The sequence below is a fragment of the Dromaius novaehollandiae genome, chromosome 4 (genome assembly GCF_036370855.1).
Source record: "Dromaius novaehollandiae isolate bDroNov1 chromosome 4, bDroNov1.hap1, whole genome shotgun sequence".
Taxonomy (NCBI): Eukaryota; Metazoa; Chordata; class Aves; order Casuariiformes; family Dromaiidae; genus Dromaius; species Dromaius novaehollandiae.
This window is the reverse complement of record NC_088101.1, coordinates 75356475-75369791: the sequence shown is the minus strand read 5'-3', so window position 1 is coordinate 75369791 and position 13317 is coordinate 75356475. Positions and strand designations below refer to the sequence as shown.

At 45.9% G+C, this 13317-nt stretch overlaps 2 protein-coding genes across 2 annotated transcripts; one reads left to right on the top strand and one right to left on the bottom strand.

The window, feature by feature from the left end:
• Positions 1-1572: 1572 nt before the first annotated feature.
• TADA2B (transcriptional adaptor 2B) lies at positions 1573-7536 on the bottom strand. Its single transcript, XM_026121968.2, has 2 exons — positions 7235-7536; positions 1573-6314 (listed from the first exon to the last, which is right to left on the bottom strand). Exons 1-2 carry the CDS (start codon positions 7502-7504, stop codon positions 5322-5324), a joined length of 1263 nt encoding a protein of 420 aa, XP_025977753.1. The 5' UTR covers positions 7505-7536; the 3' UTR covers positions 1573-5321.
• A 335-nt stretch (positions 7537-7871) lies between these two features.
• CFAP184 (cilia and flagella associated protein 184) lies at positions 7872-9885 on the top strand. The gene is made up of 2 exons (XM_064511467.1): positions 7872-8563; positions 9269-9885. The coding sequence occupies exons 1-2, from the start codon at positions 7913-7915 to the stop codon at positions 9812-9814; spliced, it is 1197 nt and encodes a 398-aa protein (XP_064367537.1). The 5' UTR covers positions 7872-7912; the 3' UTR covers positions 9815-9885.
• Positions 9886-13317: the final 3432 nt, after the last annotated feature.

Sequence of the window (13317 nt, the reverse complement as noted above, 5' to 3'; positions counted from 1 at the left end):
TCTAATACTTGTATGGCATTGGAGAATCTACACAACTTATCCTATCTCTGGATTTTTAATTTAATATTGTATAAATTGTTTAAAACAATTTTGATAGTCTTGTAACTTCCAAGCTTTACAATCAGTTTGTTATGCAAACTGTAGTTACAGCCCTGCTGGAAATCAGAATAGCCAAACAAGTGAATAGCTGAGAGTTCGGTACCTATTATCTTCTGGAGTTACATAAATAATTTAAAGTGGCTCAAACAAAAGTGTGAACTCAATTTCATCTCCATTTCTTGGCTTTACTCTTTAGAATCTCAAGTTTCAACATAACTTTTCCCAAATGCAGCTTTTGCCATGTGTAACTCCACCTGCTGTTCCTACTTCTGCAGAATCTGGCTAAAATACAAATACCATATTAATTGAATGTGTTACATTATATTTGTGTAGTCACCTTGGTAGGTGTGGATGGAGCGTAGCAAATCATACAACTGACAAAGCATCAGTCCTACATCCTCAAAGCTCATCCATTTAACACAGAGGATAGAAACTTCAAACCTCTGCACGTTATTAGGAGCTGGTAAACTAATAGCGAAGTACTTCTGAATTTCCACCCCCCCCCCCTTTTCCTGGTCATCTTAGATTAAGGTACTTCTTACCTTCAGCTTGAGTCTTGCTTTAACTTTTTAACTTAACTTTTTGCAAACTAAGAAGTGGTTTAATCAAATACAGGGATGAAAATGCAAAGACTGGTGTAAATAGAGCTAGAGGAAAAGGATTCCACTTACTAATCTGTAAGTTGAATTTAGAAGCGACTTCTTCCCCTCTGTATTAGAACATGCTGTCGGTGTGTAAAGTTGGTTGAGCAAATGTTTCAGTTGTATTTTTATTGGGACCACTGCTTTAGTGTTATGCTATGCCATTAAGGGACCTTGCCTTGTAAAAAATGCCCCCATAAAGAAAAAAAAAAAAAAAAGCTAAACTCAGTAATAACTTCTGTAGTACAGATTTTTTTTTCCTGTAGGGCAGTTGGGACTAATGGCCAGCTTTGGCCACAGCAGATCAGGATTTGTTCTTAGTCAGCTTCCCAGCTCCTTACCCAGAGTATCTTTTTTTTAGATTATATTATTCCATTCAGAATGTAGCTGAACACTGCCAGATTCTACTAATCAGACCTTTCTTTTGTAGAAATTGCCCTTCTTTCAAGTTACTGCTTCAGCACAAGACTCAAACTATTATCTTTAAAATTGAGTGAATAACTGAATGCCTCATTTAAGTAGTTCCTTCTCCTAGGCTTGCCTGTTCAGAGACTTTCAGCATGGAGTGCTTTAGCCTTCCCTGAGAGCTCAGAACACTTGTGTACTCTGCCATACACAACAGTAAGAAGCACAGAGGGAGTTAAAGATTAAAGAAAGGTGGTGTTGAAGTTTAAGCTTAAGAGCAGCCAAAGCCACCACTAATACCTCTGGTTTAGCTATTCCCATTAAAAGCTCAGTTCTTATCAGTCATAATTTAGCTAAAATGCATCTCCTTTGTTTTTGCAAAGGCTCTAGTCATTTTCCTCATTACACAAGCTACATTACCAGTTAATCAATTATGGAAAGAAACTTTAATGCAAGTTTATTTATCAATATACAATGAAAAAATAGCAAAATGCTGAGTGTGCACATCATCGTTAGTTAGGTTTCAGCACAGTCATCTGTGTGTCCGGCACAGCTATACCAGTACACTATTCAAATGAGTGCAACATTCCCTTTAAGGAAGAAGCTGATGAACTGAACATGCTCACCAGGTAGCTTCCTTCACAGTATTTAATTTGTCATAGCTTAAGAGCAACTGGGGCACATGCGAAAACGCTTTGCAAGAAGAGTTAAACCAAAAAAAAAGAAAAACCCGCTAATGGATGTCAGTTACAGTTGCAAAGAAGTTTGTTGCAGCCAGGGCACAAGAGAATAAGGGCAGAGTGCTTGGTTCGTATGATTTACAAGACAGCTTATGGTCAAAGGCTCATGCAGACCCACTAACACTGTTCTTAATGCTTGCTGGGGCTGTATCCAGAACAGCCCATAACCAGCTCTCCTGCATTGGGTAGTACACACAGAACAAAGACCACTGTGCCCTTGTTACCTAGTGAGCAAGAATTACCGCAAAACTTCTCTGGGACTGGACTGATTGAAGTAAATTTGCACCCTTAAAGCAGATTCACTGCTGCCTTGATCAGTAGCAGAAGCTCAGTACTTTGAACAGCTGATGGAACATCACTTTTTCTTAGGCTTCTTACATCAATGCTGTCAGGACAGACACTACCATTAGTAAGATCTTTTATTAGAAAAGAGAGCCAAGAGCATTAAGCACATAGAACACCTGCTCATTAGCAACATGAGGGCTACGGTATTTGTACAGTAAAGGAAGCACTTCCTGATAAACACAAAATATGAGTTAAAGAGCTCTTTTGCCATGTTATTTTCAGCCCTTTCACCACAGAAGATAAACAGTATAGCTGTAGTAGGTTGCTGGATTAAGATAACTGCATCTCAGCTTAAAATAATAATAATAATAATCAGCAGCTCACTCAACAAAGGAATGCTTAGACTAAATCAGTTCCACTGGAAAATACGGAACAACAGCATCCTCTAGTGCAAGTCATCTTTGAAGTTAAAAGCATAGCTGACAATGAGACATTGCTTCTAGGGAAGCCCTTTCCAAGGGATTAGTATTTGCTAAAGCAAACATTTACTACCTTGAATTTACTTGGAAGGATTAAATAAATATTGATATCCATATTTCATACATTAAAAATACTTTATTTTACATTCATTTTGATGTTCAATAAGTTACGTCTAGCACCAAGGAAACACTTTGGAGGGGCTGAGGAATTAAGAAACTACAAAATGTAAATGCAGAATTCATTTGTACAGCATTTAAATGACTTATTGGTGCCTAGAATTTAAGTTACTGTTTCAATGGGCTTTAGACTATTGCTTCAGTTAGACTTAGATGTGCCAAAGCATTGTAGAAATATAAAAAAAAAATCACAGATTTGGAAAAAAAATTCAGAAACCCACAATTCTTTTAGACACTCAGGTACAGGCATAGTTGAGGCTTCAGAACACTATCAGTAATGGTATGTTATGGCAGTTAAGTAACAGGTTATAGGAAGAACCAAATTGGTTAACTGGAATACTGGAAAGAAAGGCTGAACTTCCCTTCCACCCAGGTAGGACAGAGGGGAAGAAAAAGTCACTGGTTTGTACCTTAGGAACTTGCCTTGTGTGCTCTTTGCACATGCGTGCAGGGTGGAAGCGGGTCTTTAAGCAGCTCAGCACATTGCAGTTAGTTATGTTGCTGCCCAGGAGAGACAGAGGGTTTTTTCAGGTATTCCACAACATGCCACTTACAGGTAAGCCAAACAACGTATCACGTGAGAGAGGACATAGCCCTTTCCTTTTCTGAAGGGATGTAATAACACAAGCTCAAAAGAAAAAGGCACTAGAGTTTTTTTCCTTAGAAATGCTGGCTTTATAATTGTACCCTTTTTATACTAAACTCACTGGTAACACTATTTTGGTAATGCTGGATATATTAACTAAAAGCTTTTCAGCTCTCATCAGTATACCTCTGTCAAGGTGCAGAATTAATACTGTTACAAGATTTGGTGGGTTCCTCATTGACTGCAGTCCAAAGCATCAAAACAAGATTACAGTTCTGCTTGCATTTGTTGAAATCAGCCAAGTTCCACTTTTCAGCATGTCTGTACTCCAGGAGACCCACCCAACTAGCCTCCAGTCTTCCTGCTCTGGAAAAGGCTGGGGTGGAGAATCTTAGGCAAAACAGAGCTATAAATAACCCTGTGCCCTCTGCCACATGCCACCCCCCCCATTTTTTATTAACTTGGTTCAATTCCAGCATAGAAATTTAAGAATGAAATGAGTCTAAAAATCCTCTTCTACCTCTTCAACTTCATTCCCTTAATCAGTAGGTATTACTAAAGCGATGCGTAGATCAGGCATTTCTATTATCTGCTCCACTTACAAGTTTATGTCTGCAGCAAGCATCTAGCTCAGTCTGCAGTCCTGACAGTTATCTGTCAAGGTGCACAGCTCACACCGAAGAGGACTGAATTCACAGTTTTGCTACCATCTCAATTTCAAAACATTTAGTCAAGGTATGTGCAACTAGAACCCTGTAATGGCTTGATTTATAGTTCTGTACTTCAACAGCTGTGTATTTTAACCCAATCTGTATTACTTTTTTTTTTTTAAACCAATCTTACTGATCACTATCAGTTTGAGAATCTAGCTTCATTTCCCTGCCCCTCCCAAACTAACTCAGGAGGTGGCAGCTACACCTCCCCAGACCATCTGAGCTCAGAAGTTACAGATAGGAAAGGAGGAGGAGAAGACTCCCCCTCAACAAGAGGTAATAATAGGAGACAGTGATTTTGCTGCCTAAGGCTCCCAGCTGCTGCAAGACAGCTCATTGCATCCTTGCCCAAACCCCGTTTCTGGCCAGAATTACCCATTTCACAGTAGTGCTGACCCCCTAAAAATCTCACCTCCAAAACAGAGCACCACAGTCGCTTTGCGCTTCTGCAACTTGCTACCAATTAGTTAACACAGAGGCTTCAAGTGGGGGCCTGTATCAGGAAAAACTCAAGTCAAATCCACCTCAGGATGAGCTGGGTGCGCAGGTAGCCCTTCAGGAACCTTTCCACAGCATCACTACCTGAGGGCACCTCATTACCACATTTGTTGTTTTCCACTCCCTGTCACGGCTCAGCCCTGCTGCGCTCTCTACAGAAACTCTCGCGCCGTTCGGCCAACACCTTGGCTGTAGTTACTAAGGAAAGTGTTCTGAAAGCTTAGCGAGGTTCACAAAAGTCCCCACTCAATGTTACTCGAGAGCTCAGGATTTTTGTGAGCTTCACTTTGCTGCCAGTATTATGTCAAAAAAACAAAACAAAAGGAGATTAAAGTTTCGCTTGCTGGAAACTGTCTCCCATCTTCAAAAAAGCCAGGATTACATGGATATTCATTTGTCCAACAGGAGTAACATAACTACTCTGGGCCTACTGGACTTCAGTAAGTTTACGTGAGGAAGAGATCTGTTATAATAATGTACCAAAACCAATGAAATCCAATGAATAAGTACTGTTCAGTATCTGCCATAATCCAAAGCAAGAGTCCATTTGAACCATGGATCATGAATACTGTGGGTTTGTTTTGCTTTTTTTGTTGTAAGCAGGAGAATTTCTGAATCTTTGGGGAGGGAAGGAAAAAATAACGGAGTCCTTGAGGCCATAATGCGCCTTTGATGTGTTTTTTCAGATCAGCTGAATTTCATGAAGCATCCCTGGATATCCAACCACTTTCTGTTAGAAAGTTTAAAATCCTTTTCTTCAGTACCTTATCTAAGTAACTGGGAAGGCGACTTTTTGAAGGAATTCCTTGTCTTTTTTGGAGATGGTCTTTAATGATTATCGTTTTCACAGTTACGTAACGTGCAGGACTCAAATTTAGAGAGCTGCAGAGCACCTTTTCTCTGTCCGATAAGAGTTCAAACCCAGGCAGGTTCTCAATGGCAGCAAATTCACCTTCTTTGCCATCTTCCTTCCCTCTCTTGGAACTAGCTATGTTTTTGTTTTCCTTTCTCTTTTCCCGTTTATGTCTCGCCGCCTCATACTCTGCCGACTCTTCCATTTTGGTGATTCCATTTCGACGATACCGCTGCAGTTCCCGAATCTTTGCTCGAAGTATTCTCTCTTTGTGCATGTTCTCAAAGAAGTCTTCAAACTCCTTACAAGACATGAACTGATACAGCGGCCTCAGTTTCAGCCTCAGCTCCTTCTCTTCTTTCGTGATCTTCCGTTTGGGAGTTTTCTCCTTGTCCTTTTTATCCTTTCCCAGGAAGGCAGGTACCAGGTTATAATCACGTGCAATGTTCTTCCGCCGTTGTCTCTCCTTGAGTTTTCTTACGTACATATCCACGTGAGCTCTTTTTAACTCTATTTCCACGTCATCATCATCATAGTTCACCGAAAGGCCACTAATCAGAGTCTCGGCATCCTGATCGTATTCAATCTCATAGTCATCTCGAAGTGGCATATACCCCAACTGCTGCTGCTCTGCCACCGATATATCCAGCGGTGGGAGCGGCGTGGTCAGGCTGGGAGAAAGGGGGCCACCGCTTGGACACGTGTGATCCGTTACTCTGTTTGGAATAGTGTCAGGGATGCAGGCTTTGCCAAGGTTGCCGTGGATGTACATGCTCACGTAGTGCTCCATCACCTCCTGCGGCGTTCGGGACGCTCCAACGTGAGCAGCCATGTCCTCCTAAATGGAAAACAAGGAGGAGCGATAGAGTGATTCTTGTTACATCTCTAGGGTAGGGTGCACTCAGTTAAGAGCATGACTTCTTCCCTGCCCCTCAAAAGCCAACTCATAATACCTTAACTTTCCTAGCAATATTGGGCTTTGCCACGTAGCCATCAGATCCAGATTTTTAGGTCTAGAGAAATGTTTACGAGCACATAAGGGCACCTAGGCCATGAAACGGGCTCCGGAACATCAATAAAGCAAGCATCTCAGATCTCCAGCTTCACAGAAACATCATCGAGACACTAAATCCACACAGCAATTCCTGAGCCTTTACTGCTCTCAAAAACATCAGCTTACCATCACCATGAAGTCTACAAAGTTGATCAGCACTGACACTACCATATTGTGTGGGTTTTCCTCATTTACAGTGTTGTCAAAGTATTTTAAGCAATATAGAAATGGGAGTATTTGCAGCTCTGTTCCGGCTATTCTTTAAAAGAAAAAGCTGTGGCTGTCATTAAGATCCTCAAAGAGAAAAGATGATTCCTTATATTTAACGAAGCAAAGGGAACGAAGCAACAAGCAGCGAATCAAACGACGATGCTTCTCACAAGAGAGAAGCCCTTTCTTCACACGGGAGACCTCGAGCTGCTTCGCCGTGGTTTCTATTTCTTTCGAACAACCCCGCTCGCGTGCTATCGTGCAGACAACAGACACTGGACTTACAGCTGTGACATGCTGAAGCGGGACGCACCGGGAAGGAGCGGGAAGGCAACGCGGGCTGCGACGGAGGGAAGCCGCCGCAGGACCCAGGCAGGCAGAGCTGCGAGCAGCGGCTCGGCTCCGCTCCGCTCCTCTCCTCTCCGCTCCTCTCCTCTCTTCGCCCCGCCGCGCCGCCCCACGCCGGCCCCGGCCCCGGCCCCGGCCGCCCTTACCCAGTTGCCGAAGCCGAACTGCTCGATGGCGTCCAGCAGCAGCTGCTCCTCGCGGCTGCTCCAGCCGCCCTCGGCCTCGGCGCCCCAGAGGGTGAAGCGGCCACCGTCGACGAGCTGGTAGCCGTGCCATCGGCGGTGCGGCCCGATCTCGGCGCCCGCCGAGAAGCAGTCGGGGCAGAGCTCGATGTCGGCGCACTCCGTGCAGCGGAAGCGCAGCGAGCTCACCTCGGCCAGGCAGTACACGCAGTACTTCTTCCCCAGTTCCGCCATCTTACCCCGCCCGCCGCCCCGCCGCACGCACGCGCCGCCACGCCCCCGCCCCGCCATCGCCAATGGCGGCGCGCCCGGCGGGCGGGGCCGCACGCCGGGCGGCCAATAGAGCTGGCGTGTTCGGCCCGCCCCTCAAGCTCCCGGCCAATGGGACCCGTGTTCCTGGTCGCGGGGGGTATTAAAAAGGTGTCGCGGCCGGGATTGGCCAAGCGGAATCCATCTTCCTTTCCCGTGGCCAGTCAGGAGAGCGGCCCCGAGTGACCCCACCGCTGAGTGGCCGCCTGAGAGGGGGCGTGGCAGAGTGCTGCACGGGCGCAGGGCGGGGTGGGGCCTCCCGCCGAGGGGCGGAGCCGAGCCTTGTTGTCCGGGCAACGGGGGAAGCGGGTAAACACTCGGCTGGGAGGCGGCATGGAGACGGCCGGCGGCGGGCCGGGGCTCCCGGAGGGAACCGAGGGGCTGGGGGGCCCAGAGGAGCCGGCGGGAGAGGAGGGGCCGGCGGGAATGGAGGAGCCGCGGCCGGAGGTGCCGGGTCCGGCGGGAATGGAGGAGCTGGGGCCTGAGCGGCCGGGGGGGCCCGAGGAGCCGCGGCCAGAGGAACCAGAGCTGGCGGGGCCTGAGCAGCCGCAGCCGGAGATGCCGGGGGAGCCGCGGCCAGAGGAGCCGGGGCCGGCGGGAATGGAGGAGCTGGGGCCTGAGCGGCCGGGGGGGCCCGAGGAGCCGCGGCCGGAGCTCCCGGGGGAGCCGGCGGGGCCCGAGGAGCCAGAGGTGCCACAGCCCGGGGAGCCGCGGCCGGTGGGGCCGGAGGAGCCGCGGCCAGAGGAACCAGAGCCGGCGGGGCCTGAGCAGCCGCAGCCGGAGATGCCGGGGGAGCCGCGGCCAGAGGAGCCGGGGCCGGCGGCGGCCGGCGAGGAGGAGGGGGCGGCGGCGGTCGAGGCGGCTCCGGCCGAGGGCTTGGCACGGGGGCCCGCGGGGCGCTCGGAGCCGCCGGCCGAGGCGGAGGAGGAGGAGGCGGAGGAGGAGGTGGTGGAGCCGGAGGAGGAGGCAGAGGAGGACGCGGAGGTGCGGGCGGCGCTGCTGGCGGAGCACCGCGGGCTGGCGAGCGAGCGGGAGCGGCTGCGGCAGGCCAGCTGCCGGCTGCAGCTGCGGCTGGGCCAGCTCCTGCGGCTGCGCAAGGGCGAGGAGCCGCGGCGGGCGGCGGCGAGCGGCGAGCAGCGCTACGGCGAGCGGCTGCGGCAGCTGCGGGAGCTGCGCGAGCGGCTGCGGCAGGAGGCGGCCGGCTGCCGGCGGCGGGTGTCGGCGCAGCGGCGCGGCTGCGGCGAGCGGGTGGCGCGGGCCGAGGCGGCGTGGGCGGCGCTGCAGGCCCGCCGCGGCGAGGCGGCCGTGCGCGCCCTGGGCCGGCGCCTGGGCGGCCGGGCGGCGGCGGCGGCGGCGGTGGAGCGCGTCCAGGCCAAGGAGCGGCTCAAGGAGAAGGAAGTGAGCGAGGTGAGGCCGGCCGGGGCCGCAGTGGCAGCCGCGCCTGCTCTCCGGGGAGCACGGCCTCTTCCTCCTCCTGGCCCTGCTTCGCGGGGCAACCAACAGCAGAATCCCTGGTGACATTAAAGATAACTAACATCTATATATATGATATCGATATCTCTATTGCTATTCAACAGAAGATGCCAGATACTTGTCTCCCCTTGAAGCTTTTTTTACTGTTACTGCTTTGCAAAGTTCTTTGGCAAGATGAGGGATTAAAAAATACATATTTTTTTTCTGTTCGTCCAGGCCCGCGTGGAAAACATCAAGCTGAAGCATGAAATCGAAAAGCTGGAATCGGCTCTGAAAGCCCAAGGAGAAGAGGCAGAGGGAGTGCAGTTCATAGACTTCGAGCAGCTGAAGAAGGAGAATCAGAAATACAGTGAGAAGATTGACGACCTCGGTGAGGAGCTGCTGAAGCTCCAGAAGAAGATCTCCAATACAGTGCAAATTCTGAGCCAGTTCAAGGAAAAACTACAGTTTGTGGAAGCTGAGAACCAAGGGAGAAAGGCTGAACTGATGCACATCGAGGCCATCTTGTCACAGAAGAGAGACCTTCTGACCAAAACAAAGCAGACCAGAGACCGGCTGCGGATGAACAACTTCAAACTGCAGCAGCAATGTGGGCTGCTTGGGAATGAGACTTTGCTTCGGGACTTTGAGGAAAATGTGGATACTGCAAAGCTGTTTAGTCAGCGATTAGAAATCCTGAAACGTCACCATGCTGGTCTGATCCTTACGTGTGAGGGAATTAAGAAAAAAATAAAGGAAGCCAAGTCCCCTTTACCTTGCTGAGGCTGACTGAGGAAAAGAAAGCATGAAAGAGATGTTTTAAAAAAACCCCACACTCCTTTGTTTAAGTCCTGGGGAATGCATTACATGTACTCCTACAAAGTCTTTCCTAAATTCCATGTTAGCGTTATGCATTCAGCAGAGATTACAGTGGAGTTACTCATTTTGAATGAAACCACATATACTTTTACCTGGCTAAACTCAATAAAACAAAAAAACCACACAGTCAAAAGCTTACATTTTTTAAAATATATCTTAGCATTCAATCCTTTAAGGTGTTGGCAATAGTGTTCAAGCAGAGCACTCACCACTCATACTCTAGTTCCAATCTTGATTCTGGCAGCCTCTGTCTGGCTTTTGGAATTCAATATCAACTCTGTCTGTAAAATAAACATACTTGCCTTCTAGGCACCTTGTAAGGGTTAACTTTCGTAATAAATTTCAGTTCTAAGCCACATCTATTAAAACTTGACATGATTTACATACAGCCAATACACTAAAGCACTAAGTTACTGACCCATTCTTTAAATATAACTGGCTGAAAAATCTGTTGGTGCACAAAAAGAAAGGTTTACTACTTTAAGAATTACTATTCTTTAGGCTCGATGGTCCAAATACATACATATATACGTACATTTTATCACTTAAAACCAGTTTTGTTTCTCTTTTAACTTCTGCAGTTTTAGGGGGTGGCTGGCCTCGTCCTCCTCGTTCCTGGTGCGTGAAGGTGTATAGAGTGGTGTAAGCTCTCTCAGCACTGCCCAGCTGCAGCGTATCACAGTTCTAGGAAGAAAGGGTGAGAAAGAGAAGAGGGAGAGGTAAAAGTTAACACACTGATGACTCTACAGCTCACAGAGCTTTAGCTCCAGTGCACAGCTTCCCTTTCAAAACTATATAAATATAAATATAAAAACCATTAATTCCCATGTGGCTCGTGGCAAACAATGACTGCTGGACTGTTCTGCATTTTGCAGCTCTTGATACCTCAGTTGTAGCATATTTGGTAAAAAGCATCAGATGATGTTGTCAAGAATATAGAAATACCTTAGAAAAGCCTGCACTGGAGCTCCAGTTTAGCATGTTCTCATCGCTGAGGGAAATTCAACCTTAGTCGTTTCCTTAAGGACCACCACTACCTGATGTGCTCAGTTATTGAATAAATCCTAACTAGTTAATTGTTGATTTCTGTGCTTTTCTAACAAAAAAATACCACTACTTTTTTTAGATAGACTGTGAATCTTCAGTCTCATTTTTGGTAGTTTAAGTACTGAGGACCCATACTTAATTGTTCAAAGGCTCTGAATTTTGCAGGAAAGCAGCCTATGCACACAGGTCCCTCCAGCAAAGAGCAGAAATTTAAATCTTTTGGTTTTCTGTGGCAGGTTGAAATCACAGCCTGTGGGATGAGTATGGGCAAGCTGGGTTTGAGTTGGTGTTTCGAGTTCCAAAGTTGCATATGTATTAAAAAGAAGTACACAAATTACAGAGCACAGTTATATGGGGATAAAAGTAGATAAACTTATACAAAGATATCTCCAGGAGTGCCTTATGTTCTTCTTTTTAAATGATCTCTGAACTAGGTTTTCTGAATTGCCTGGCTTTTTAAAGGATATAATTAAAGTAGGTATTGAAAGCTTAAATCTTGTTCTTTTATCACAGTGGAATGGCAGTCTCTGAAGAGATCAATAATTTCTTATTCTTGCTGCAATCACATTGATTAGCAATTGAATATATTCTTTTAAGGTCCTTACAATTTTGCAGAATGATTACAGAAGCAAAGTGAAACAGTGCGCGCTCTTGTTCTACAAACAACTTACATGTTCTGTGTCTTCAATAGCTCCCAAACTCATGAAGAGAGACTGCAAAACTAATATGCCAAACCCTTTTACAAAATACCAGCAAGTCTTCCTCTATCTGTTGCTGAATATTAAAGGAGACCAGTGCAACTGCAAACCATTTAACCTGAAAAACATTATAAAACACTATCTTTCACTTTAAGCCTAATTACCAAATGCGAGCTTTTCTCCTAAGAGTGGCTATTGTGCATGTTGAGCAGCCTCTTGACATTCTGCTGCTTTGATAAATAATTAAGGATGATTAGCAGTCATCTCCCTAAAAAAAATGGAAGTTACTCTCATCCATTTTAACTTCTACAACAAATTCCTGCCAGGGAAATTTCTCTTTAAACTTCCTGTTGCTTTTGACTTAAGATACAGAAATCTTCCCTCAACTTCTTAAACATTATTAAGCAACAAATGCAAAAGTGTAAAGGGAGTGAGAAGCAGGCAAGGTAAATCTTAGATGCTTTTCAGTGCTGCTCTTTTGATGACTGGAAAAGGCAAGACTTTTGGTTGCCAATGAGATTCACAGTATATTCCCTGTCCCTGACCTAAGTATTTCTACTGAAACAAATACTACAGAGGCGTTTGTTTACTCCCTACACTGCTTCTAGACTTCTTTTCTTAGAAGTGAGCTGTTGAGACAACCCGTTGTTATTCTGGCCCTCCAAAGCTCCCCAAAGATGCAAGGATCACAGACTCCTCCATTTCTCTCCTATAAATACAGTAAGACATTTCATCAGGAAGTGGTAAAGATAAATGTCTTTCTATTTACTAACCTCATCTGCTAGCATTTCAGGAAAATACCTCACTTGTCTTCAAGCAGATTGGAATTAGCACAGGGAAAACAGATAAGGAAAAGTAAACCTAGTTTTAAACAATTTATGCAACTTCTGTAATATATGCAATATAAATATCAATGAAGTTGGTATAGGCTTATATAAAGCAATTCTGTTTTTATGTTCTAACCAAGCAAATCGAACTAAGACCCTTCAGTACAAAGAAGTGAGATAGGTGTTTACTGGAGAAACTAGAGCAGTATCAGTCAAGTCTTTGCTTTCCCCATGCAGTTCTCGTGACACTGTTGTCTCCTCGTCCCCAGCTTTTATCTAGCTTTCATTTGTATGTGGTATTTTAACCCCTCTTCAGTTAATTAAGAGGCAGGAAGCATCTCCATTTAATCTCTGGAGTTGTATGCCTACATAAGAACTAATACTGCCTTAGAAACTGAGCACAACAATGCCTTGTAATTATGAAACCTGCAATAAACCAAGATTTCTTCCTGGAAAATGAAGAAAAGATAAGGTATGCAGCTATTCCTGGGTTATGAGCATGTCACAACTATCTCAATAAACAGTAGTGTGTATTATTATATTTGCATTAATTTTTCATAATCGTATCATTAAGATTCAAACCTAGTCCAGAGAAAAGCACATGAAATGGACTAGACCATGGGCTCAGTAAGGAGCAAATCTTCTAAATATCACCTTTACATGTGATAAAATATGTTTTAATACGAGATCTTTGGAAGCGTCACCAAAAAAGTCCTCTCACTACACCTAAATGCCTTGAAAGCCCAGGACTTTGGGCAGACAAAAACTGCTAAGAAGCCTGTGAATAAACAGACACTTAAAGTTTTAATTTTTGAATTACACTGACAACAGGTGA

Excerpts from the sequence above, each read along its gene's own strand:
- CFAP184 (XM_064511467.1), top strand. The coding sequence starts at position 7,913 with ATGGAGACGGCCGGCGGCGGGCCGGGGCTCCCGGAGGGAACCGAGGGG. Across the intron at positions 8,564-9,268 it reads AGGCAGAGGAGGACGCGGAG|GCCCGCGTGGAAAACATCAA; the intron begins GTGCGGGCGGCG and ends CTGTTCGTCCAG.
- TADA2B (XM_026121968.2), bottom strand. The coding sequence starts at position 7,504 with ATGGCGGAACTGGGGAAGAAGTACTGCGTGTACTGCCTGGCCGAGGTG. Across the intron at positions 6,315-7,234 it reads AGTTCGGCTTCGGCAACTGG|GAGGACATGGCTGCTCACGT; the intron begins GTAAGGGCGGCC and ends TTTTCCATTTAG.